A 27,746-nucleotide genomic window follows, 5' to 3' on the forward strand; every position below is an offset into this window, starting at 1 on the left:
ACCCTCACAGGGCAGAATGTTTTCCTTATATCTAATCTAAACCTAGTCTCCTTCAATTCAGGCCATTTTTCCTTCTTCTGTCACTACAAGCTCTGGTAAATTGTCTTGCCTCTCTTTTCTATAAGTTTTCTTCAGGTGCTGGAAGGCCACACCTAGGACACCCTAAAGCTTTCTCTTTTCCAGCCTGAACAGTCCCAGTTCTTTCAGCCTTTCCTCCTGGAAGCGGAGGTTCTCCATCCCTGTGATCGATCCCCTTGGTGCCTGCTCTGGCCTGGCTCCAGCAGGTCCCTGTCCTTGCTGTGCTGGGAGCCCAGAGCTGATGCAGCCCTGCAGGTGGGGTCTCAGCAGAGGGGGCAGAGGGGCAGAATCCCCTCCCTGCCCTGCTGCCCACGGGGCTCTGGATGAGCCCAGCACACGGGGGGCTCCCAGAGCCCATGGCTGGGGCATGTCCAGCCTCTCACCCACCGGGATGAGATCGTCCGATGATCGCTGCGGGGCCCTTCCGAGGCAGAATACATTCTGTGGCTCGGGGTTGCGGCGGTGGCACCGGGACCAGGAGGCTCCCGCCGCCCGGCGGCCGCGCTCGGCACAGCGGCGGAACGGCGCGGCTGCGGCCGGTGTTCCTGGCGGAGCCCGGGCAGGAGGCACCGGGGCTGCTGCGGGAGCATGGCCGCGCCGTGGGCTGCCCGCGGGCTGCGGGCCGGGAAGCGTGAGTGCCGGAGGGAGCCGGGAGTGCGGGAGGGAGCCGGGAGTGCGGGGCCGCGCCGAGCTCGGGCTCGTACTCGTACTGTGGCCGTGCTTTCAGGGGCTGAAGGGGCCTTTTTAGGCCGCGGGGGAGTTGGCCTGTGTGAGGGAAGGGCCTTTGCAGCCGGGGAGCGACATTAACCTTTGCATAGGACCAAGTAGTTAGGGTTAGAAGAGACTTCTGGAGATCATCCAGTCCTGCCAGGGCAGGGTCACCACGAGCAGGTGACACAGGAACATGTCCAGGTGGATTTGTCTCCAGGAATGTCTCCAGGGAGATACTCCACACCCTCCCAGGGCAGCTTATTCCAGTGCTCTGCCCCTCTCCATGGAAAGAATTTCTTCCTCATGTTGAAGTGAAATTTCTTGTGTTTTAGTTTATGGCCGTTGCTTCTCATCTTATTGCTGGTCACCACTGAAAGGAGTCTGGCACCAACCTCTTGGCACCCACCTTTGAGATATTTATGTGCATTAATGAGATTTCCTTTCAGTCTTCTCCTCTCCAAACTAAACAGGCCCAGATCCCACAGTCCCTCCTCACAAGAGAGATGCTTGAGACCCCTCATTATCTTTTTGACCCCTTTTGTTGCCTCAGAGTCTCCTGTTGTGACTTTGGGCAGGCAGTGCAGGGTCCCATCCTGCTGGAGCTGCAGAAGTGCTACCTTGTAAATACTGAGACCTGCAATATTGAGGTGGGTGATCAGTAGTGTTGTAGAACCCAAAACCTTATAAAGAGGCTTTGAAAACTCAGAATGGGTCACAGAATGGTTGAGGTGGAAATGGACCACAGTGGGTCATCTGGTCCAACCTCTCTGCTCAAGCAGGATCATCCCAGAGCACATGGCACAGGACTGCATCCAGGTGGTTCTGAAATATTTCAAGTTAGCGAGACTCCACACCCTCTCTGGGCAATCTGTTCCAGTGCTTGGTCTGTTCCAGTGCAGGAAAGTTCTTCATGTTCATGTGGAACTTCTGTGCATCTGTTTCTGCCCCTTGCTTCTTGTCCTGCTGCTGGGCAGAGCTTGGTCCATGCTGTGACCGTTCCCTGCAGACACTGGCAGACACTGATGAGGTCCCGCCTCAATCATCCCTTCTTGAGGCTGAACAGCCCCAGTTCCCTCAGGCTTTCCTCATTACAGGGATGCTCTGCTGGACTCACCCCAGAGTGAGTCTTGCTTGCTGTGGGATTATTGCTTACTCAGTGTCTCTCCTGTGCCCAGGGTACATCTCCACCCCAGCTGTTCCTCGGCTGACGCCTGATGAGGTGGTTCGGATGCGAAATGAGCTCTTCACCAAAGAGAAAGAGAGACAATTGTCTCTTCACCCACGGATTGAGAAGATTGAAGTGAAATACACCGGGAAGCCGCACCCTGGCAGTGTGTTTGTCATGAACAAGGCTCTGTCCACGCCATATAACTGTGCCATGCGTAAGTGGATGCACTTCTGAACTAGCCCCTCATGGTTAAGGTAGTGCTGCCAATTGAAATAGAAACAGTTAATTTTTGGAGGCTTATTTCACAGTTCATCCTTCCAGGTCATTTACAAATATGAAACTTGCAGTTGTTAGAAATGCAGCAGTCTGAACTGCTGATCCTGAAAAATATGGTTATTAACTAACTAATACTTTGGGGATTTAAAAATTTTCTTTAGATTTAAGCGAATGGCATTGCAAGAACTCTGTTCTGGCTTTTGTGGATGGTGAAATCTGGGACATGTACAGACCCCTGACCAAATCATGTGAAATTCAGTTCCTTACCTTCAAAGATGAAGATCCAGAGGAAGTAAACAAGGTAAGTTATTATCTTGTTCCATTGTAGGTGACCCTGGTTCTCTGTACCTTGTCTCATTGCACGTAGCTCTAATTATGACCTCTTGATTCTGTGTGCACCTTTCAGCTCCATGCCTGTCTGCTTTCTTGAACTTTGTTGTCATTAGAGTTCAGACATTTTTAATGTCTTTTTAATGGTGCACCATGGCTATCATTAGCTGGACTAGTGTGTGGGCTGGGTGGTGAGTTATTGGCTTTCCTTTCAACTCTTGTATTATTCTGGGATTTCAGATTTAAATATCTCCAGGGTTACATCTGGCTTGCATTCTAATTGCAGGTTTTTTTTTTAAATTCGATTCTGTTTGGAGAATCATCTCTGAATAGAAGTTTAAATGCTAAAGAAAGTAATCATAGAATCATGGAAAAGCTTGGGTTGGAAGGGACATTAGAAGATCATCCAGTTCCACCCCCTGCCATGGGCAGGGATGCCTTCCATTAGACCAGGTTGCTCATAGCCCTGTCCGGCCTGACCTTGAACACTTCAGGGGTGGAATGCTTGGGTTGGCAGCTAGGTTTGTGCATCATCCAGTTAAGTTTTGGGAGATTTTTTTGGACTAATTAGCTTCTAGGCGTTAAATTCCTGTTCTGAAATTCTCTTTGCAGGCATATTGGCATTCCTGTGCCATGATCATGGCGTGTGTGCTAAAGAGAGCATTCAAGGATGAATACTCGGTCAACCTAGTTAAAGCTCCAGAAGTGCCAGGTGATAAAAGTGTTTTATATTGATTATCTTTTGCTGCTTCTCAAGTGAGTGCTTAATAACCAAACCTAGAAAAAAATTACTTCCAATGATTGATGGTACACATTGATATGTATATTACATGCTGTTGTAATTGCCTTTAATTTATAATAACCACACTGAAAACAATTTTGTTATCAATATTCAGAAAATAGGTCAGTGTGGCCACTGGGTTTCAGACCACTCAGGATTTCATAGCTGAAATTAGTAACTAAACCTCTGTATTGTGAAGTGACATGAGCAAGGTTTCTGGATGTGATGAGACATGTTTCTGTGGAATTTGCTCTAATAATTGCATAACCTTGTCCATCACTTGAGTTTCTAAAAATGATAATGTCTACACCAAACTGGAAGATTACTGAGGTACAAACAAGCTTAGTAACAACTTCTGCTCATCTGTGATCTGATTAAAGATTTAGAAAAGTGAGAAAATGCACAATAGAAGAGATTGTTTCAATAACCAAACCTGCATAATTATGCATTTAGTGTATGAGAAGGTTGGTTGTTGGCCACGCGGAGTGCTATAACTGCTTCTCTTTTTAGCAATTTTAGCATTTGTTGTGATTGATAAGTACAGGTAAATATTTGAGTTCTACCAGAATTTGGAATAATCTTGGATATACTTAGCTATATCATTATATGGCATATATAGAAATAGTGTGATCTTACTGGGTTCATAGATTGGATTTCTAAATAGCCATAACTCAATATGCACAAAAGAGTGTTCTAAGAACTGTCAGATAAATTTGAGTTGCCTTTACCAGAAATCTGTGCATTGCTTGTGTCATGGATTAACAGCTCTAATATTGTCTGATTTCTCTATGCAAAAAATTCCTCTTTATAATTTAATAGCTCACATTTATTGTATCAGGCATACAATGGAAAAACAGTGAAGTATTTTTAAAGTGAGTGGTTTTGGGTTTTTTTGCAGTGTTAGATGCAGTTTTGTGAAGCAGTTTATTTTTTCTGCTCTTTATTGGGATTCTCTTATACTGATGTTACATTAAAACTCCTTTCAAATTACTTTTTCATTCAGTGAAGTGAAATTAAAATAACACAAGTTCAATCTGTCATTTTATAGTATAGTCAGAGCTGAAAACTTTTGTGATGAATTTCTAGAAGTAATTCTGTTTTTCTTCTAATTTATTTTGTTGTAAGAATATGGTATGATGGTGAAATGCATATTTTGTTTCAAATATTAATATTTTTATCTCTGGATTGGAATTGCAGTGATCTCTGGAGCTTTCTGTTATGATGTGGTTTTGGACAGTAAACTGAATGACTGGAAACCAACAAACGTAAGCACTTTGCAGGCATAAACCCTGAAGTTCTAGAGTTTGTGTCCTTGTCCAGTTGTACTTTTTTGATAGGGGAGAAGAGACAGAGCTTTGTTTCCCTTTTTGTTAGTGCACATTTGGAGTAGTCTTTGGGAGCTGATCTCTGCATTTGCCACACACTGGTGCTATGGCAGAGTGCTCTGACGTTTCCTTTCAGACAAAAATAAACTTTGTGCTGTCATCCACATGCTTTCAGGCTTTAGGTCTGTGGAGCTAGAGAAAATTCTAGTCTGAAGTACAAGTTCAGAAACAGTTGATGGGGCTGTTGGGACCTCAGTGCCATATTTGTTACTGTACAGGTCTGTTCCCCCTCAGCTGCTCTTGCCTGGTAATGTGGATGCAGCCACAGCATTTTTGTGAGTAGAGTTTCTGAAAATAGAAGCGTGTATAAGGCATATTTTCTGGTGATCTACAGCAGAATCAGTTTGTTGTTGAATAAAATCTGTGAGCACATTCAGCTGCAGCTTTCCTTAATAGCTTGCTTATGTTTCATGCTCTGCAGTAAATCTAATAATCTGAATGCTCTAAATCTCAGAACCATTTGTGATCACAAATATTTTACCCATCTGGGGCCCATTCTTGTTCTTGTGCCCAAAAAGCAGCAGAGGGGTGTATGGCTAGCAAAGCAATATTGGTACAATGCAGAATTTTTCTTCAATATGATCTTGTGGCTGAAGTAATTTGGTTAGAAATATTTTCTACATGACATTTTAAATGTAATTCCACCTCATAACCATTTCTTATTTATGAATAAATCTGAATTACACAGAACCTCAGATTCTGGTCCAAGGTGACAAATTTTTATTTATTAAATATTCAGTACCTTTTTTTCACTTTGATCTATCATAATAGAGCTTATTTATAAGTGAAGACTCTACTCTGGGAAACGAGTTATAGATGAGTATTCAACAGTAGCAAGACTGTGTATGTAGTGCCATGTAGGGAAAACCTACTATTAAACTGCCTACATGGGCAGTTTAATTAATAGATACTTTTTTTGATGGAAAATGCCTATTTCTCATTGAAATGACTGAGCATTGAGTCTGTTCATTAAAAAACTGATGATCTATAGTGCTCTTATGATAATAGTAAGACACTCCTACAGTAAAATTGCTATGTTTAGGGTTTAAAGTAGATGATCTTTGTTGCTTTGACTAATTTTTAGTATTTGTTGTGCTTTATCTGTTCACTACAGCTGTGAAAAGGTGGTTACAGTTTTTATGTTCTTTTATTAGGACAACTTCTGTTCTCTTACAAGGGATGCCAAAAAGCTAATCCATCAAGACCTGCCATTTGAAACACTGCATGTTGAAGCAAAAGTAGCACGTGAAATGTTTCAGCATAATAAGTGAGTGTCTGAATTTGCCTTTCTTTCAAAGAGGCAATTAGAAATCAAGTCAAATCTCTGCTTGGTTTTATAAATCTAAAATAAGATGTGAAGTAAGAAGGTGCTTCTCCCACTGCTCTGAATGAGCTTGTCTCCATTCTCTTCCCACCAACTTACTCACACCAATTTACTTAGCTCTTGTTCTCTTCAGAGGCCAGCACCAGGCACCTTCACTGGATGTATTTTCGTGACAAACTGAAAGACTGAGACTTCTTTTGTTCACTAGTGAGCTTCAAGATTCCACTACTATTAAGTTGAAACTCTGGTGCTTAGCCTTGACATGGTAGCCTTTTCTGAAGGAGTTCCATATTTAAAGAGATGTATATTTTTCATGTCCTGGTATCTTCAAATGAAGATTTAATGAAATGCAGTTTTTGAATTGTGCAGGGGAAAATGGGTAAAATACTTTGGTCTGTGCTTTAAAAAAAAGGTTTGTTCAAAACCTCCTGTCTTCTTTGCTGAAAAGAATACCTCAGCCATGTTTCTGGTCCACAGCTTTTTCATCATGGAGAGATGCAGGGGAAAATGAGAAATAATTTATCATTTTGTGAACCAAAATTAAACTACAGTGAAGCTAAAGTTGCAAAATAGCAAATGTTTTAGCTTAATGCTGAAGGTTGTTTTAATGTGACATATGGATCATCATCTCCACTTTGTTGGCTGCCTTGACAGCAGGTGGGAGCTGACTTTTGATGGTCCCTTTAGATTTTGTGTATGGAAAGCCCAGAGAACACTTCCCTGTCTTGCAGGCAGCCAGCTGTTAATGGCTGCACATTGCATCAGGTCAGTTCAGCTGGTGTCATGGTGTCTTCTAGTCTTACAGGTGACCTGAAAAACTCTTATTTGTAGGAGTAGGTTCATTGTATCTTTCTGAATAAAACTGGTGTGGGAGTGTAGCCCTCCTATAAAATATGCACAGAATAGACTGGAATAGATGTTCCAATAGGAAGGGACCTACAACAACCCCCTAGTTCAGCTGGCTGACTGATGTGGGGCTGACAACTTACAGCAAGTTATTAAAGGCATTGCCCAGATGCCTCTTAATCAGTGACAGGCTTGGGGCATTGACTACCTCTCCAAGAAGCCTGTTCAGTGTTTGAACACTGTCTCCTAAGGAAATGCTTCCTAGAGTTCAGTTTGAACCACCTCCCAGCGCAACATTAAACCATTCCCAAACATCCTGTCTCAGGATCCCATGTTGGCTGTGCCATGATGATTGCACTATTTTTAAAGTGCCTTTCAGTTGTGCTCAGTAAAATCTCTGTAATTTTTCCATGAACTGAGGTTAACTAACAGGTCTGTTAATGAAGCATGTCAATATGTGTTCTCATTAGGAATTTAAACCAGTCTCAAAGCTCACATAAATAGAAGCATGATTTTTTAGGAATTTTAAATGAATTAAATTAGTTTCTGAAGTGCTCTTATAAGAGCAAGGTGTTAAAGGTGAGGATTTTTAAAATAATTTTTTTTCTTGTCCAGGTACAAAATGGAGATGATAGAAAGAAAAGCTGCTGAGAATATGGAAGGAATTGTACCATTATATAGGTAAGCAAAACTGAGCTCCCATTCTGTAATGATTCACTGGAACATTTAAGTATATTGCAACTACTCTCTGCAAGTGAGAAGAGCAAGTTACTTGGGATGGTTTTAAATGTAAAGATCATTTGTATTCATTACTGTCTGTGGTCTTTCTTAAGTTGGTGTGGTTTGTTTGCTTGGTTTTTAAATGTAACTATTATTTTGTGATACTATGTTTCTATTTCTTGTTATGTTAAGGGTGGTAAGTGCCAGAGAAGTCTTACTGTTTTCAGTGCTTTTACATGAAAACTAAACAAATCTCTAGAGCTTGACAGACTGAATAAAATACAACCCAAATACTGGTTTCAAAACAAGAGTTAGCATTGCATAATGGATTTTTCTTTCAAAGTTGTCAAGATCTTCCTAACTTGCAATCCACTGTTTTGTAGTGGTGGAGATGAGAATAGAACAGCATCCTGGGGATACATTGTAAGATACAGAGTTCTTAGTCTGGAGGCAGGATAATTGTCTGTATCTCAGGCCATTCTCTGTCTTAGGCTGTTGTAGGATATTCAGTTGTGTAGATGGCTTAAGAGTTCCTAATTTGTTTTTGTTCTACCTTAAGGAGCATCATCCATCTAAGGGAACAGATGTCTTTGCAGTGGTGGTTCTTGAAATTTTAGAACAATGTTGTGTCATTCTTTCCTTCCTCCCACTCAGATTTGCTCAATAAAGGGGAAAATGGGCTTACCTATTGCTTTCTGGGAGAGGTTCATTCTCAGTATTGGCTGTACTATGCTGTGTCTCTTTTCTCAATTGATTTGCAGTTTTCCAAGAACTGGAAAGAGAAATAACTGTGCAGGTTGTAAACACTGTACTGTGTAAAACTGGTGATCTTGGAGACAAATGTTTTTCTGGTGAATGACATCCCAGTTTTAGCGCCAACATGGCATCAAAGACTTTCCTAGACTTGAGGTTTAAATTTCCTAAGTTAATTTAAGGAAATTGTGTGACCTGTACTTTTGGTTTAGGAAACTTCAAAATGCTGAGCTGGAGATTTGTTTAGATTTAGTTTGGGATTTGTGTGGATTTTCTTTCTGTTGATTGGAATTTACTAATCAAAAATAAAACCTAATCTCCTTGTATTTTGCTCCAAATATATTTGGCATATAAACTGGGTTTGTTTTTTTTTGTTCTCCCCAGGTTTGGTGACTTTGTAGATGTCAGTGAAGGTCCTCATATTCCAAGGACAAGTTTCTGTTTCCAGTATGAGATAACAGCAGCCCATAATCTTCAGACTGATCAATCTGAATTGATAAGGAGATTCCAGGGTGTGTCCTTGCCAGTCCATTTGAAGGTAAGTAATCCATTTTGCACAGGTTTTTCTTCTTTAAATTGGAGCATTTTACCTGTGTTTCCATTTTGTTAGGTGCTATGTTGGTAGCTGAATGGAATTCATAGTTGAGAGCTGTAGAAAGGGAGTGCCCCTGATGGTGACTGTGTTGGATATTTGGGGTTCATTTTCCTGAAACAGTAGTGAATGTGCAGTCAGAACTAGAAAAGTTTGCATGAGAGGGCCCATGATGTTATTTTTTAGTATGGAAGGTGTTGTTTTGGCTGTATAATTTCTGCATGGATATTTCATTCTGCTTGCCTAAGTTGTGCATGCCAGTCTTCTGACATCTAGGCCACTGACAGTGCTTAAAAGAGCAGAACTTTGTGTTTATACTCATGATAAATATACCATTCAAAGAATTTTATGGCACCAAAGTAAAAAGTAGCAACAACAAAAAATGTCCAAGCTCTAATGAGTCTTAAGCAAAGAACTGAAGGTGGAGGCAGAAGTCTTTATTCCCATTCGTGTTGACTTACATGATTTTGACCTTGTTATCTAGCACATGTACTATTGTCTTAGTTGGGGAAGTTTTCAAGGGTTCCTCAGCTGATCTCTGTGTTCCCTTCCTAAGCATAATTCCCTTTTTTTCCCAGTTAATTCCTCAAGGATTCCACACAGTGAATGAATCATAGAACCATAAAATGGTTTGGGTTAGAAGGGAACCATACAGTTCCAATTCCCTTTCCATGGACTGGGTTGCTCAGAGCTCCATTCAACCTGGCCATGAACACTTCAGGGATGGGGCATGTGATGGGTAGACATTTATTCAAGTCCCCCACATGAATATGGGCAAATTGGACACCAAAATTTTAAGTTGTTAAAATGGAACATTTGAACTGGGCATTCTTATGGTTTTGTGCCGTCATTTCTATACACTTGTCAAATCTATTCTATGATAAGATTATTTTTTACCTCTGCTAACATCATTTAATGTCATTTCACACAGGCTCACCACACTGTGTGGCACAAGCTGCTGGAAAGATCAAAGAGGCTGGTAAGTCTCACTAGAGGTGAAGTACAGGTTACCAAATACAAAGGTGTATGCTCTGATAGAGGACACTTCAAATTATTAGAGGTAGGTAGTATACTCAAGAACGTATCTTTAGGAATGGAAATATTCACAGGTGAATGGAAATAGAAATCTAACTGCTTGTTTATTAGAGAATGTGGTAGCACTGTTTCTGAGGTCTGTTATTAAAAAGCATTGTGCCATTTAAAAAACATGTACTATTTGGTTGATATGATTTATCCAATTAAAAAATACTTCAAGGTAAATGGAACTATAAGATATTATAACCCACATATAACCAAATAACCAGTATCAAGACATATTTAAACATAGGAAGTCTTTGTAAGAATTAAAGAGCAGCTGTTGTAGAGCCTTTTGATCAACAATTTTACTTACTTGTTTGGCAAGAGACAGAAAAAAAGGTACTTCATGTCTTCTGAAACTTGTTAGCCATGTATATGTTCTGAGTCTGCCCCATGGCATCTTCCCTGAACTTAGTTTGAATATTCTTGTTCTTCAGGTTGTTTAATTTTGGAGATAATAGTCTTTGTAGATTGTCCTTTCTTGTTACAGTGACAGTATGAAGGGAGGGTTTTCAGGATCAAGGAGAGTGAAATAATTTTTAAAAATATAACAAAATTGATATCTTTCTGCAGGTCACTGAAGAAGAATATTTGGAAACAGCAGCACAATGTCTTGAGGCAAAAGATGGAACTGAAGAAGGAAAACATGTATCAATTTAAATTAAGTTGAACCTCTAAATGTACATAATAAAACCTGTATTTTTACATGGCTGGTTTGTGCCTCTTACAAAAATGTCTTGGGTAATTAATTTGAATTCTGTGATGTAAATAATAGATAAGTATAGACACAAGTATACACAAAAGGTTTCAGTCCCCTTTAAAGGTTTCCTTATAGACAAAAAGGGTGGGTGGAGGGAAGTTAATTTTTTATCTGCAATAACCTGCAAGTTGCTCCTGTCCTTACCTTGGCAACAGTAATTGCATGTGTCCATCCATATGTTGATGCCTACTGCAACCAAAAGTTGAGACAAATAGTATCTTAAAAAGATAACCTTAAAAGTATGTAAAGGTATTGCCACTGCTTTACCAGTACAAAAATAGTAGAATGTAAAAGCCAGAAAGTTCTTGGAGTTTAAGGATTTCTTTCTGCTGCACAAGTGCTGTTAATTTTCCAGAATAATACCAAGAATTTAGTTCATTACTTGGATCCCTAGTGTACTAAGATTTATTATGCATTTTCTTAGTTTGATATTTAAATATGGTAACTTCAGTTAAATTTTGCAAGGGGGTTTTGTTAGATGATGTTTTCTAATGTTTTGTATTTTCATTCCTAACTCATTAGAACTGTTCTCATTATACCAGAGGAAATTTTTATTACTTTTTGAAGTGCAAATATCTTCTCTGAATTTCATCCCAATTATTATTTTTACCATTAACTGCATCACATAGTTCCTAATCGGTTGACACCACAGTTTTGTGAGAGCAGGGTAGTAGTTCAGTAAAATACATTTAGGTATAACCCATGTCTTCTCAGGATACTTGGAAAATGGATGGGGTTTTTTTCTCTTGATTAATATTGTTTATAATGGTATCAGATGCTTATTTTTTAAAATAAGATTGTGGATTCAAAGTTTACCTTCAATGCACACATATGCATTTACACATTCTGTATATTTTCATTAAATTGGACTTGCTGGAGTGTACTTTGGCTTTGAACATGTTGTTCTGGTGCTGTTGAAGAAGCAGGCATTGTTTCTCGTCTTAAGAAACACAAAAATTTGTTGTGTTGTTTTCTTGGGTTTGTTGTGGTTTTCTTTTAGTTTTGCTTGGTTGGTTTATGTTTGTTGTTTAATTCAGTACTTGCCATCTTTGATTAACCCAAGGCTGGTGAAATTTTGCCATCTGAATTTTGGGATCCAATCCAGGTGGTCTGTTTTGAATCCTAAGCTTCTTTACTGCAACCCAGCAAGCCCCTGATGTTTGCTTGCTATTTTGGGTATCCAAAATTCCTCCTGTATTCCACCAGCTGCAGAGGAAGGTAAGATGGAATATACCTCTTAGGAATATACTTTTTTTAACCCTGTCTGGAATTTCAGAGTTTTTCTGGCATGTTCTTTTTCGTGAGGCTGGGGAGAGGGGTTTTTTTTTGTTTGTTATGTTTGGGGTTTGAGTTTTTTTGGTTGGAGCAGCAGGAGAGTCACCCCACAGGTGAATCCCCACAAAAGGGACTTTTGCAAGTGTGCGACTACAATACTGAAAACATTGATGTCTGTAGCAGACCCTTCCCTGGAGGTCGTGCATAAAATGGTGGAAGCTCAAACTTCTATACAACTCTGTGCTGTCTCACACCTTGACTTCCATGGGGTCTGGAAGACAGGAGAGATGTAGCTGGAGGATGCCTTTGAAAAGCACCAGGATCCTCACAGAGTACAGCAACAGTTAAGAGAACTGGGCAAAGATGTTCATTTCTTTCTTACCATAGCACATTTTGAAACTGGAATGCAGATTGAAGTCTGCTCTGCCGATGTGGGATTCAGAGCCACATGTGCAGAGAAGAACATCTGTGGTTTCTGGGGGAGATGGCTCATGTAGTGTTTTGAGCACTCCCTGCCTGATCTGTATTAAGTGGTGGCACTGCTAGAAAAGTCCTGAACATTTCATAAATGAGCATGAGAACAAATGGAAGCAGTGTTCAGTGACCCTGGCAGCCACAGAGCAGCAGGGAGATACAACCCTGAGCTCTAGGCCATTTGTTTTAGCACTGGCTGTTGGTGCATAAAATGCTGAAATTGTCTGCTGAGAAGGCTCAGCAGCAGCTGAGCCAGAGTGATGCTTCCTTTCTCTTTTTGACTTAGGTTTTCTGAACTTCAGCTGAACTGCAGGGTGACTCCAGCCTGGCTGGCTCTTGGGGGCTGTGCTCAGACACACACCTGCAACTATCACTGTGTACCAAACTTAAAGATATGGGGTTATCTAAAATACCAAAATGGGCATGGCAAAGCTCTGACTGAGTGTGGATTCTGGATGTTTGTGCACTCTCCTGCCCTCCCTGGGGCCTGGCCCAGTCTTCTCCACTGGAGATAGTCAGAAGACACCATCACTGATCAGTTCAAAAAGAGACAAGAAAGTAGATGTTATTTTCTATACTGAATGCTATAGGAAACTGCAGGGATTAGGGGTGGATAGATGGGCAAAAGAGACTGCAGAATTTAGCCAAGTCCCCTTCTTGGCTATTTCTTTTTATTAAATTTCTGTGTGTAAAGAGGCAATTTTTACTCCGCAAAAGAACTGCAGAACCAGCTAAAATTAAGGAAGTGTCTAGGAGGACAGTGCTGCAAAGTGGAGAAAGGGGAGGGCAGGGTCACTTAGGCCAACATACATGAGCAGAAGCTGATACTGGCCAGATTCTGATAAGGAATAAATAAGAATTTTTTTTATGGTGAAAGTGGTGCAACACTGGAACGTGTTGTTCAAAGAACTTATGAGTACCTGAGCCTTGGAAGTGTTCGAGGATGGATTGGATGGAGCTTGGTGCATCCTGATCTAGTGGAAAGTGTCCTGCCTGTGGCAGGGGGTGTGGAACAGGTTGATCTTTAAGGACTCTTTGAACCCAACCCACTCCAGAATTCTATAGTGACAGGGGAAAAGGCCTGAAGCCTTCTTCCTTGTTGCACATCTCAGCAGTAGTTTCATGGCTTCTCACATTCAAGTTGTTGCTCCTTCTATGTCTTGTTTGAAAGAGTTGAAACTTTTAATTTTTCCCTTTTCTTTACTGGTTTTATCCAAAAAAAAGAAAACCCTATATTAAGGTTAAAGCTACATGGTGTCTTGATCCTAAGAGGTGGCAGTAGGAAGGTTGAGCAGTATCAGCTGACACATATAACCAACTGAGAAATTTTTTTCCAAAGAAATACTCTGTATTTCATGTTATCATGGATTTTGGAGATAGAAAAGGCAGTGGGGATGTAGTATGACTTATTTCATAACAGAAGTAGTTAAATACTCAGAAAGAGTTGGGTTTTTTTTCCTTACCAGGAAGTAAAGGCCTTCCCTGGGAAATTGAACACATGCAAGTGATGAAAACAATCATCAGTACACATCAAGTCCTTTCATGACAGCAACCAGTACAAGTTTCCCTTTCAATTTTAACTTCTGTCAAGGAGTAATCCTCTACTGCTTTTTGATAACTTATCTAGCACTATTCCACTCATCACAGTACTTTGTTATGTTTGAACCCAGTGAACTTGCTACATTTATTTTATTAGTTTTTACAGACACAGGAACGTGGCAGCATAAAGGTGTTTGATGGGAAGAGTTGACAGTGAGTATTTCTTGAAGAACACCAACCATCTGAAAATGGTAATGCTATCATGCTGTGGTTTTTCACAAGACTTAACCCCAGTCATGGACAGCATTAACATTTTTTCAGAGTGAAAAGAAAACCTATTATTTTATTATCTGCTAATATAATATCCACAACCTAACTATGTCCACTTTTCTGGGGAACCAGCTGTGCAGAAAGAGTGCACATAATTGATCTAACATTTGACCATATATATAATGGCTATCTATTTCATTAAGTTTGCAAGTTACTCACATTTTAAAGAGACAAAATGTGAGTGAACAAATACTTGATTTTTATGGCACGAATAAGAATCAGGATGGTGAGGGGAAAGATCTGTTTTCTTCCTTAGGACACCTTCTCTTGACATGTGTCTATACAGGATAGGTGCTCTAGGATCATCTTTGCTTCAGCAAACCAATTCTGCTGAATGTGGCCTCAAATGGACATGGAAATCAAACTGAGCTTCAGTGTCACACAAGAAATGAGATTGTCTCTGGACTCTCCTCTCTTTTGCCACAATATTCTTCCTGCTTTTAAAGTCATTTTCTCTGGAAATTTAATAGGAGTATGCTTTTCTTTACCAAAATGCTTTTCTTTACCGAAATATGCTGCACCACTTTGGGAGTTCCCTCTCAGAGTTATGGCTATGACTTTGGAAGGGATAAAAGTGGCTCTTCCTTTTTTGGTGGTTATGGCCCCCCAACTGTATGCATCCTGGGAGAGCCACTTAACCTAGAGACTGATTTGGAAAACATTTATGCCCTGCAGCAGTTCTGTCTGAGTGTAAAAATCACATTCAGTGAGACTCTTTGTATGGGACACTTTTTTATGAGACCATTTATTTCTGTAAGTTTCTGTGGTCTGGAGTGCTCTGTGATCATCCTTTGTACTGGGGATTCACAGGCAGAACACTGCTAACAGAAAGAGGTGTTCATATTGATACATGACAAACATTAAACATATTTCTTAATTTATGGTGAGTACTTTGAGTTTTTTAGTTTTCCCTTTTGTTCTCCCATCAAATTAATGTTTCATAGTTAAACTATTCCCCAAGCAGATTTAAGTAGAGATAAGACAGAGTTTTAAGGACTGGCTCTGTCACTCAGGTTTTGTGACTGTGAGTATTCAGGAACTATTTTGACCTTCCACAAAATAAATATAACAATACTTTCCTGTTTCTCTACAATTTTCTATGACTTCTTGAAGTTTGTAATGCACGGGTAATCCTTAAGAAAACTAAAGATACTTTCATTTTCTCCTAATGACCCATTGACCCATTTCTCCTAAAGAACTGACAATGGAATCTCAAAGAAACATTTTCTGTCAGTTTTTGTCTTATGTATAATTAAATTCTATAGAAATTAATAGAAGTTGTACACACCAAAAGTTTAATCCATCATTTTTCTTTCCTAATAAAAATGAAGATATGAAATATTTGTGTATGAAGTAAAACCAAAAGAGCTAAAAGTTGATAAAGTAAAACACAGGTTGTGTTCAAAATGTTACACGTTTGACATCCTAGTAAGGATTTGCTAATACACAAAGCTGCTGTTTTTTCACTGCTTTTCCAGACTCTATACCCAGCAAGCATGCCTGTATGCAGAACAACTTTTCTTTTTACATGTAGAGCAGAGGTTTTTTCCCAGCATAACACTGACTGATTCATGATTTCTGTTCTCCTCCCACAGCTGTACCAGTTTGTTCCGTGTGAATTCTGGTAAGAGGCATGGTACAGTGTTAATGCTAATGTGTAGGAGTCAGTCATAGGTAAAAACCCCTATCACGATTAGCATTAACAACATACAGCCAGCAGAACTCCACAGACTGGAGTATGAGACATAAAGAACTCAAAGCACTGGGTTTTCCCCTTGACATACCTAAAGAAAAAAAAAAAGAAAAAAAAAGAAAAAAAAAACACATCAAGAAATTATGGCAGAGGATGGAGAAATATCAGAGAGGGAATTATTGCAGTTAAATACACAGGAACCATCTGCTGTACATTTAAACCCAGTCAAACTTGCCATTGTTTAAGTTAGAGAGAGAGAACCAGAGTGCACTGAGCTTGCTGTGAGCAGGCAGAATACAGATTGCAGCATGGTCTTCCTTAATTTTGTATCCCTTTAGGTATCAGTTAATGAAGACTTCTAATATAAACCCAGTTCCTCAAAATGTTTTAAACTCCCCAAAAAACAAAACCAAAAATGACTTGATCTACTCTCATTTAACTAAGAAAAAATGCCTCTCAGGAGAGCTGACTCTTTAACAGGATGTTTGAAACAGAGCTAAAACACAATCATACTTTCATCAGTATACAAGGTTGATGATTAGGCAACAAATATTCCTTTGGATTCTGGTATAAATGAGCAAGCAGAAAGAAAACCTTTTGGACAGATGTCTAGAATCCATATGCAGGGCTCCTACACCCTCATACCTACCTCTAACCAGTACATTAGAATGAGATGAATTAATATAATTGCCTATGCTGTACCATTTGCTAATTGCTCCATAATATTAACCAGTCCATTAACTGATGCTTTGACCATAAAATTAATGTGCTGAATCTTTTTGACCAAAGTTGAACACTTTTTTTACTTATTTCAGCCTATTATCAGTTCTCCTCTGGAAACAAACAAGGAGATACAGTTTTAGAAAACAGCAATTTCAAATATCTGCAAAGAAATCACATCATGAAATAGAAATACACTCAGTAAAAGCAAGGGTAGAGAATCATCATTATATATTAAACTACCTGATTTATTTTTACAATTTTCTGTTACTTACATCGGTAATAAGGGTTGAATTGTTGAGACAGTCTTTCCAAGCAGTTCTAAAAAGGCCTATGCAATGCCCATTTAGTTCTCTGCTAAGTGTGTCTTGATTGAAATATATTTTTCTTTATCTATCCTTCTGAAATAAAGTATCAGCTCCTGTGCAGAGTTCATAAATAGTTGAATCTTGTTTGTTTTCTCTTTGGTCTCCCAGTAACCGCTTAAAAAAAACAAAAAACAACCACTTTTTTGTTGTTTAATCAAAAAGTAACAAGAAAGCTTGTATGAGAAATGAGGCATTATATATGAGGCAGCTTTGGAGATCTTTTTGTGTATGTAAATTTTAAGAAACTGATGTACTTTTATAACTTCCTTACTGTTACTAACACATGTTTTAAGGGGAAGTTAAAATGTCATAGTAAGAGTGTGATCTAATTTAGAGATTTTAGGGAAATTACCTTTCACTTTGTGCCACTCTAAATGAAACCAGCCTCGTACATGGCTGCATTATGTGAGTGTCAAGCAAAAATTCCAAGGTGAATATAAAATTTTTGGTAGGCAGAAAAAGGCGGTTTAGAAATTTCCAAACCTCAGGTTTAAAGTGATGATTCAGAGCTCTGTTGAGTGTTCAGAGTAAACTCCCACTAAAGCTGGGCACAGAGAGCTGTGGTGTAAGATTTGCATTTGTGGGCAGTGAAGTGAACAGTTTTTAAACCTGTGATAAAATGTTGTGTGTCTGCTTGTGGTATGTGTTTGTAGGATGAGGGACAAAGGCCAGGGAATAGGGATAAAAGATCCAGGTTAAGAGATTAATTTTTGGGGGGGTTTTAGTTTGTTTGTTTTTTGTTTGAGTTTTTGTTTGTTTGTTTGTTTTTAAGGAAGAAAGCAAACCTGTAATTTCTGTCAACTAAAGGTTACTGTCTTACCAAAATTCATTCTGTATGGAACCTTCTTTGAGCAGGGCTTTGAATTTGATGATCTGCAGAGAATCTTTTTAACCTAAATTATTCTTGAATTCAATTATTGTGCTTTTAATGTCCCTAAGTCCTTATTCACTTGATGTCACCCAGTGGGGAAAGGTATGTATGATGGGCTCAATGCAAAACATCACTTCCTTCTGTGGAAACACTACATTTGTCTTCATTAAACTTTGGATAAGGATCACTTTAGGCAATAGGACAAGAGCTTTCATACCAAAAGCTTCTGTCACCTCCAAGTCTACTGCATCTAGAATATTTGTAGAATATGTTTGTTAATTTGCACTCTCTTAAATGCATTCCAGGTTGCTATTCTTTACACCATGCTTCCAAATTTTAATTATTTAATGTCTTAAATGGGTTTTGCTAAAAAGCAAAAGTTTTTATCTGTGGTTGGCAGCAGCCATTTGTGATTGACAAAATGGCTCTTTTTTCTCTTCAGTCTGCCTGTGTTCAGACTTGGAGAAGAGATAGTTTTGAAACAGATCACTTAAATAATCTAATAATTGTTTCTCTAGAAGCTGAATGAGTGCTGGACTTGCCCATGCCAACTTCCGGCAGTATTGTTGAGCAGTGATAGAAGTGAGAGACTTTGGGCAGCACATGGTCTCTGCAGCTTTATTCCAGAGCCAGCCCTTCCTGGCAAAAGCACAAGGCCATAACCACAGATGAGAATTTACTTTGGGGATTTACTACTTCCATGATCTTGGATTTATGTAATGGAATAGTTTTGCCTAGGCTGCTATACTTGCATTTCAGTCTTGGATTTAAAAGCTGCATAGCATCTCCAACACTGCAAACTGTCTGGCTTCTGTGTGCTAAAGGCAGAAATACAAATCATGCTTTATGAGGAAGTGGTGAGAAATGACACGTGTTTCCTCTTGCTGAACCTTTGTAACAGCCTTTTGTACAGCTGTCAGGTTTCTTTTACATGAACAAATACCTGTATTGCTCCCTGCTGTCTTCTCAAACAGCTCTAAAAATGTGGCCTTGACATCAGTGGAAACAGCGATCCTCAGGTTTAAATATAATGAAATAAAATCCTCTGTTATTCCCCTTGCAACATTAATAAAGAAAAAGCTCATAGGATCTGGTCTGACTTTCCTCTTCTCTTTCCCAGCACTGTCTTTCTTCTTCTGTAATCAGGAATAAAACATGGATCCTTCCTATCTTATCTGCTGACCTCTGGTCATTAGGTCCCATCCACTCATCTGCTTCTCTGTTCCTTCACCTGTTGCAGTGACTTCAGATAGGTGTGTGTTTTATTTTCATTTGCAGACTTCATGTCTGCTTTCCCTGCTACTGCCTCCATGGAAGCTGTCCAATTAAAAAGTCAGATTCCCTTCAGAAGTATCATCAAAAGTATAGTTCAAAGTACTTAGTTGAACTGTGACAAATGCTTCTTTCCCCAGCTGTACATTTGGACATTTTTGTATGGTACCTAAAGGTTCTGAGGGGACTCACTGTAGTCCACTGAAGGATTAGAAGCATCCAGCTCATTAGTCAGGTTATGTGAATCTTAGCCAGTTTTGCCTCTCCAGTTCCAATGACCAAACTCTTATTTACTTATTGCCCAACTGGAGGGGCTTCTTTGTCACAAATCTGGAATAAAATTCAACTTTTTGTCCCTGGCTTGATAGGAAGAAGACATGCAAGCTTTGCTAGTACTTCCCAACATATTTTTTTTTTTTAATGAAAAGCATGTGCAGCTTAGGAAATTAATGCCAACGCTGCAAAATTCAGTAGCCAGTTTAGAAAGATAAAAGGTGTTCTCCAAACAGCAAAAATAATTTAGAAATTGCCTTTTGGGAAGCCTTATCTGCTGATGCTTAGGGTTGTGCTCTCACATCTACTGAGTCCTTTTCTGGTGGGAGGAAAGGTAGTTCACAAAGGCTAGAAATCTGCAGTTATAAGTATATAAACTCATGTATAAGTATGTAAACTCACAGTCCTGTTGGAAGAATTGGACTGTGATGGACCCCAAGCCTGATGCTTTGGTAGTGAGAGAGTGTCTTTTGAATCTTTATTGCTCTGCAGTCATGGAAAAACACATTGTTTTGTAAAAAAATAAGACCACAATGGAATGTACCAATTTCAGAGGTGTTTTTAGCTTTGAATAGCAGAAATCTAGCTTTGACTGAAAGAGAATTAGAGTTAATACAATTAAAAACTCTATGAATGTTTTAATCACCCACGAAAGGCTGTTACATATAAGCAGTATACAACCATCCATTTTCAGATATCCTGTTTACATTTTCAGGAGGTTTTTAAGTCTTCTCATCTAATTTCTCAGAAAGCAAAGCTATTCTTTTAAAAACATTAAAAAAAATATTGAATTCAGGTTTTTAAGATACTGGAAGAGCTCCAAAGATATGTATGTAGATAGAAAAAGCTTTACTCTGCCAAAAACATTTCTGTATAATAAAACATACCTCCACTTAGTGGCTCAGTAGCTGGATAATCTGTTTTTTCAATACTAACTTTCAGCTACTTTGCTTACTCCTTTGTAAATTAAGAACTGCCATATTGAAAAACCAGTAGAATAAATTATTGATCCCAGATATTTGCTGCCAAAATTTGAATCCAGAGCAAATTTTTATCATCAAATAAAACCTTAGAGTTTTCGCCAGACAGGTATTAATGATGAGCATGGAGATCCTGTTTTGTTGATCTGATTAGGGATTTCAAGAAAGCTATGTTGAATTCTTATATTGGTATTTGGATCATGTTAATTTAAAAAAATAATTAAACGAACCATTGTAAATGATGTAAGTCTAATGGGTATATTTTAAAGAAGGCATTTCTCTGCTGCTTATTTATGAAATGAGGACAAAAACTTGACGCATTATCCAAAACTACTTCTTTGATCAAAATTTAAAAAGTCACACAGTTAGTTTTCCACACCTCAAAATGCCTCTGACAAGCTGTAGACAAGACAGTAACTGCAGATGCATCATGAAACTCTTCCAAGTAGGCAACTAAATGCTGTAGAAATTCTATTCCATGCTGCATGTTCTCCTAAACTATTGACCTCAGAGCAAAAGGAGGAGTGCATGAGCCAACAAGCAGCATGCAGGCACCTTTCCTGTGTGAGCTGTCCCACCAGATAAATGAGGTCACCTCGAAGGTGAATTCAAAGCCAGCAAGGGAACTGCCTTTGCAGTCTCTGGATGGCTGGAGGCATATTCCATAAGGATGCCTGCTAGAGTATTTCTGCATGTGTGCAAAAGTTTGAGGTTCAGACTCCCTGACTCTTGAGTCCTCTAAGCCCTGCCCCTCCCTTGGCCTGGTCCCGTCTCCTTCAGCACACGAGCGTCTCATTTTTAAAAAAGGAGTGCATACAAAAATAAACAAACACCAAAGAACCAAGCTAAAAAAACCTACCTGCTATGAGGCAGTGTCTTTACACAGAGATACAAGCAAAACCAATGCAGCAAGAAGGCCACAGACTTCCTTTGTTCCATCTCACAGGTTAACCATGATCACTCAGCTTGGCTGTTTTTTTTTTTTTCCTTTTTAAGGAGAGAGAGAGCGAAAGAGAGAGACAGAGAAAGAAGGTAAATGGAAAATGAGGCAGGAATAATTGCCTCAGAGATGTGCTGGTCTGGCTGGCTCCTGATATCCCGTCAGCATGAGTTAGGTGGAGAAAGCCTCTCCAAACAACTTGAGACCCTTTATAAGTCATGAAGGTGACTCATAGCTAACCGACTCGCCTTGCTTTTAGTAAATCCCCCGCTTTCCTTTTCTTAGAACAGAGCTTAAAAAAAAAAAAAAGAAGAAAAAAAGTAGAGAAACCCCAAGGAAAACAGAAAACTCCAATCAAATTGAGGACTTTTTAAAAATGCACCATGTACTTTCCTTGCCTCAGACACCTTGACATCAGCCTTTGAATTGAGTAATAATCATAATAATAAATGAAAATGATTGTTTAGTGGTGCTGGTACACTTAAACAGGTTGTGGGTATGTTGTGTGAGAGAGTTCACTCCAGTATCTTCAGACTGCAGAGGGAGTTCACTGTGGTGAGGTGTTTCCTACTTTTCTCTATATTCCTTTCCAGGGCTGTCCTGCATGGAATTTTTGTGTAACAATTAACCCTGGCAGATCTAGGCAAAAAAACCCCAAACTCAATAAATGATCAGAGACACTGGACAGCTGTAGCTGGAACAGCTGCAAAACCTCTAAAACCAGGGACATAATTTAGTGAAATTAGGGTGTATGTGGGGGACTGTAAACCAGTGGGTTGTGGAAACCTGTTACTGAAATTATATAGCATTTTTAACACCATTGAAAGACCACTGCAGATGACTGGAAAGACATCTTGGTTGGTCTAAATGGACAGGAGATACAGTATTATAGAGTCCTGAGGTTCTGAACATATTCCCTGAAAAATCCTGTTTATTTTAATTTCCAGCAGCAAAAATGGTGGCTGCAACTGCCTGATTTTTCTCAGACACTGAGGTTTGTATCTTTTAAAAAATTAATACATTTTCACTGTGAACACAGGATCTTTTTGCCTTGAGCTTTGGAAGTTCTATGATGCTTTTAATAATATTTTCTTTCAGATCTCACTAAGATGGCTGAAATACAATAGTTCCATTTACCAGCCACTGAAATATAAGGAAAAAATTCCATCAAATCCCATCTTAAACATACTGTTGTTATCTTTGTTTTAGGTGTGTGATTACAAATGTCTTAATTTTCCCCAGTAAGCCCACATAAGTTTCTGGTGTTTGCCCTTCCATGGTTCCACCAGACCCTCATTGCTCATTAACAATGGGATAGGGTTTGACTTCCGTGGTTATAGAGACGAGTTTGAAGCTGTGGCTGGAGCAGTGGTGTTTCCCTGACACATCCCAGGCAAAGCAGCTCTTGGAAACACAAACAATTATGTCTCCCAGGGCCCCTGCTTTGGGAGCACTGCTGGAGGAGAGGAGGGTGGTCAGTGGGGCTGAGCTCTGGTGCTCATGCCTCTGGATAGGTGGGGAGGCCATGGCAGACACCTCTCTGTGCTCTTCCTGCACCTGTGCCTTGAAACAAGGCTGGATTTCTCTTGGGCACTTACTGAGGAAAAGGAAAAAAATCCTGAGCTACTTGGTCCTCTTCCCCAGTGATCTTCTCCCATGTGATACTTGATGTACGGCCAAAACTTGGGGCCAGATTTTATGGGAAGGAAGTGTGAGATTAGACACTCAGATTGTCTCCAACCTGATCATATTACAAGACAATTTCTTAATTTTTACCACATATTCTTTTTTTTTTTTTTTTTAACTTGTTTGATTACCTTGATTTCAGTATAAATTGAACACCTATATTCCTAAGGAGATCAGACTTAGGGAATTATTTTATATGTCTGTGACCATATCTGTTGGTCTCCTCTCTAATAACTTGAAATCAGGGATTAATTTGAACACATTTGATGATGAAGGGGCATTTTGAGGATATGAAGCTCCTATAATTTCTGTTACAACAAATATGGAGATTAGACAAGCTGTTATTAAAATTCCCTTTTGTGGCAAGGATGGGAATTGGATTTCAACTCTTATTAAATATCACAATTTTGCAGTTCTACAGGCAATAAGATTTTGTTCATTTTGCCACTCAAAAAATGACCAAGTTTGTAAGGGATTATTTTAAATGCATGAAACCACCACTTGGTACATTGATTGATACATAATGTTGGGTTAAACAACATATAAAATCCTAATGTTGCTAAGAACAATATGCACAGGTAATTTAGCAGGATAACTGTCAGCTAGGTATTGATGCCTACTTAGGGTTAGAGTGTTTAGGGTTCTGTACATGCATTTGTTTGAAGGCAGGTAGAAAAGCAGCTCCAAATGCTCAGGCCACGGATGCTGTGAGGTGGTCTGGTGGCATTCCTGTGGTCTGGGGTGCTGCTGAGGCTGTCCCAAGCTCTCTTCCTGCTCCTCTGGGTTTCCCTCCCTAAACTCTATTTTGCACCTTTCAGCAATTATTAACATGGTTCTGCACTTGAGTATGGCGCAGCATAATTTCCAGGGAGATTAGGATAAACAAAATTTGTATTTTCAGTTGTTTTCATATGATTCCAGTGGCTACTCTGAGGCCCAAAGCAATATCACCTTGCAGGAATGTAGTAAAGCCCTGGAGTCTTTATTGTTGTCCAGCTTCCATAGAAACATAAATCTCCTGGACGACAAGGCAAAGATGCTTAGGTTTCCTGTCTTCTATGAGCAATGTATTCATACAAGGAATCGACTCTAGTCCAAAACTTATGGGATTCAAAGTGAGTTTGAGCTGAGTATGACACTAGTCAGACCCATAACACTCAGCACTGACTTCACTTGAGGTATCAGTTAAGGCTCAAAATAACTTACCAGAGACAGGAGCAAACCACAATTTGGGGTCTATTAGAAAATAGACAATGGAGGAGGTGGAAATGCTAGGTTTAATTTAAGTTGCTTAAAGACAGAAGTACTATTTTCAAACAGGGTTTCTTCATGAGTAACTGCAGAGCTTTAAAATATAGGTCACTGGGAAAGGTAACAAAAATCTACAAGTAACAAGGTTCCCTTTTTATTAGCTGCAATTTTTTTCAGACTGTCCAGACTTATCTTCTCCCTTTTGAAATAAGTTTTGTTCCTTAATGAGGCTTTTTCCATTGAAAATTTCAAAATTGCTAAAACTTGTCTTTGCAATAGAAGCTGCCTGTAAATTTTGATTTTCAGTACCCTTTTAATATTTTCATGGAAATTTTGACATTTATTCGACAAGATATTTTTGAACAAAAGTTCCATAAATGTTACCATTTCAGTTAGCAAAACTGTTCCATATGTTTTAATCAGTTCTTGACACACTGTGTAGTCTAAAACATTTGAGATGGATGTTTGAAGCTTTTTAAAATCATCTCTCCCCCTTCTCCTGTATTCTTTTGCCGCAGTTTCTGGTACTTCAAGTTGTGCAATCCTGGGACTTAAAGAAAAATGTATTGCTTTTACAGGAAAATATGTTTTTCTTGTGGACACCAAAATTCTGCCCAAGTTACTTTTTAAGTGCCTTCTACTGTGATAATGAAATTGTACTGATGAGTCAAAGAGAAGACAGAATGTGATTGCTCAGATCTATCATCCTTTACTGGTGGAGCTTTAAAACTGATGAACAGTGCCTTCTCTTTCTTGTCCATCTTCTTGTGCTTGCAATGGAGATGCTGCTTTCTAAATCCCCCACAAAAGCAAGCTGCTCTGCAGGACCTCCTTGGAACTTGTCTTTTCTGAGGACCTAGACCTAGATCCAGTGCCCCAGGAGATGAGCAGGCTCAGGAAAACCTTGTGGTCCTCCTCCATTCATGTCAAAATGGACAGTGAGGAATCCAGGAGCACGTACCAGAGCAATAGGTAGGTGGTGCAGATGGTGGAGTGCAGCTTGGAAGGTGTTCCAGTGGAAAACTGGACATCAGAATTTGAACATGAACTCCAAAGTCCCCATGGCCAAGCCCTGGAAAGACACAGCAGTGATGGAGAAAACTGCTTGAAAAGCTGGATCCTATTGTTAGCCTTCAGAAACATACAACCATGAAAATGATCATCTGTTGGTGCTTTTATTAAGAGCTCTGGGTGTCAGGAGTATTCAACTCAAATCTGACTCCGACCATACATCCGAGATGAACATGTTTTTATATTCTATCGTTATATAACTTTCATGTTAATTATTAAACTTATATTGTTCTATTGTATACATAGATTTCAGTCAAGCATGGATTCTCATCGTTCCCCCTTAAATTTCTAACATAGTTTCTTATGATTCTTCTTATGATTATACAATAATTATATTTAGTTACTAAACAAACATCTAACAATTATATCCTTTATCATACTGCTTATGGAGGTGCAACACAAAGCCTAACATTTCAGAGTCTATTTTAAGACTTTCCCAGGTCCCCACTATCACTATGGAAAACAGATTTCTTCTACTTCTTTAAAGAAAAGACTCAGTCTCAGAAAGCAATGGAAACTGGAACTAGTAAGCAGGTTTTTTTAATACAAGAAGGAAATGGATATTAATGTGAATTGCTTTTGAGATTAACTTTACATGGCAGAATGGGCTATAGTCATAGAATACACATTTTAATGCATCCTGGATAAGTCTAAATGTGACTGAATATAATTCAGGTATAGTTAAAAAGATGTTTTTTAATGCTGAATTACTCTGTGTAATTTTTAAGTGCTTGGAATTGCATCCAGACATCAAAGAATAATGTTTGCATTTATATCCTAATGTTGTTTTTCCTAACAGAGTCCTCAACTTACAGTTGGAGCTTGCATAGTTTCTGGATGTTTTCTTTATTACAGCCTTTCATTCTTAAAGGAGAACCAGGCTTTCAGTAATTTTAATTTCTAGCAGACTCTGACGCAGTCCTTTATTTTTCATTATGTTTATCATCCATGCTTTTTCCACTTGGTTTCTAGGAAGGAAGGGACAATGTAGGACAGGTAGAAGAGAAATCACTGCTGGGCTTGGCAGGAGGAAAAAGGAGCAAGGAGAGGGAAGTGCTACCTGTGTAATGAAATAGCAAAAGATGCTTTTGTAGTAGAGTGCAGAAAGGTTGAATTTCCACATCTCCTCATGAAGTATTATTCGAGCTTTCCTGTTCAGCTGTATAATGTAGTCTACAATTGCATTAGGCATTGAAAATAGGCCTGAGGAAATTAATCACCCCAAAAATGTGTTTAGTCCAAGCTGGGACCACAAAAATATGTCTGTAACCTTAAGCAGGGATGTTTTATGTTTCTATTGCTTTTTTTACCCTTGGTGTTGGTAGGCATGGAACAACATGACACCATCTTGGAGAAATGACCTTCACAAACCCCTTAGGTCCCTCACTAAGCTAAATCATCTGGTATGTGTCTTAGTAGGGAATCACAGCTAAGCTTCAACCCAAAACTAAAAGAGAATTTTTTCTCTCATCCTAGCCCAACTGTTGCACGTGTATTTTCACAGAGAAGGTGTAGCCACATTTCTCTTCACAGAGAAAATCAAGGCACAATTCTTCCCAAGAATATTCTTATCTCATTTGCCGTGCCTGTGTTGTGCCAAAGTAGAATGCACTGTGGAGATTGTTTACCCAAAGTGATGGTGTTTTGTTTCCTTGGCCTATCAGGGCCAAGCGTGTGTGTGTGTCAGGACTGTCAGCTGATAGTCACGAGATTCAGTGCTGTGTGCAGAGTGGAGTGCTTGGCAGATTCAGTTTAGATGTAATGTAATATAGTATAGAATGTTACAGTATAATAAAGTAATTAATTGCCCTTCTGATAAGATGGAGTCAGATGCATCATTCCTCATTCCTCCCTCGTCGGGGCCTTCTCAATGCAGCCATAAGAAGGGGAAACTCTGACTGCCTTCACTGCTGTGGAACCTCCTTCTATCTGTAGGCCATTTACTACTGTGTGCCTTCCTTGTGTGGCACTTGAGAATAAGTACCCTGAGTAGTCAGAACAATAGTTGTATGATTTTTATACAAGTTACACAGAAAAATGTGCCGGTCACAGGTAAATGCCCCCAGGGGCAGACCAGGTATCAAATCCTTCAGTTCTCACTTCCTTCTGAAAAGTCAGAGTTAAATTTTTGGGAATCAGAAGAACATGTCCATAGATTATTGATCATTAAGCTGAAGAAAATGACAAGTCTGTGGAATTTAT

At 39.2% G+C, this 27,746-nt stretch overlaps 1 protein-coding gene across 1 annotated transcript; it reads left to right on the top strand.

Annotated features, from left to right (window-relative positions):
- The first annotated feature begins 558 nt into the window (after positions 1-558).
- Positions 559-10,746, top strand: MRPL39 (mitochondrial ribosomal protein L39). Its single transcript, XM_071433664.1, has 10 exons — positions 559-709; positions 1,965-2,171; positions 2,395-2,534; positions 3,176-3,275; positions 4,542-4,609; positions 5,884-5,996; positions 7,515-7,580; positions 8,757-8,910; positions 9,896-9,943; positions 10,615-10,746. The coding sequence occupies exons 1-10, from the start codon at positions 667-669 to the stop codon at positions 10,699-10,701; spliced, it is 1,026 nt and encodes a 341-aa protein (XP_071289765.1). The 5' UTR covers positions 559-666; the 3' UTR covers positions 10,702-10,746.
- Positions 10,747-27,746: the final 17,000 nt, after the last annotated feature.

This window comes from Agelaius tricolor, unplaced genomic scaffold, assembly GCF_023055355.1.
Source record: "Agelaius tricolor isolate 1412-34295 unplaced genomic scaffold, bAgeTri1.0.p SCAF_9, whole genome shotgun sequence".
NCBI lineage: Eukaryota > Metazoa > Chordata > Aves > Passeriformes > Icteridae > Agelaius > Agelaius tricolor.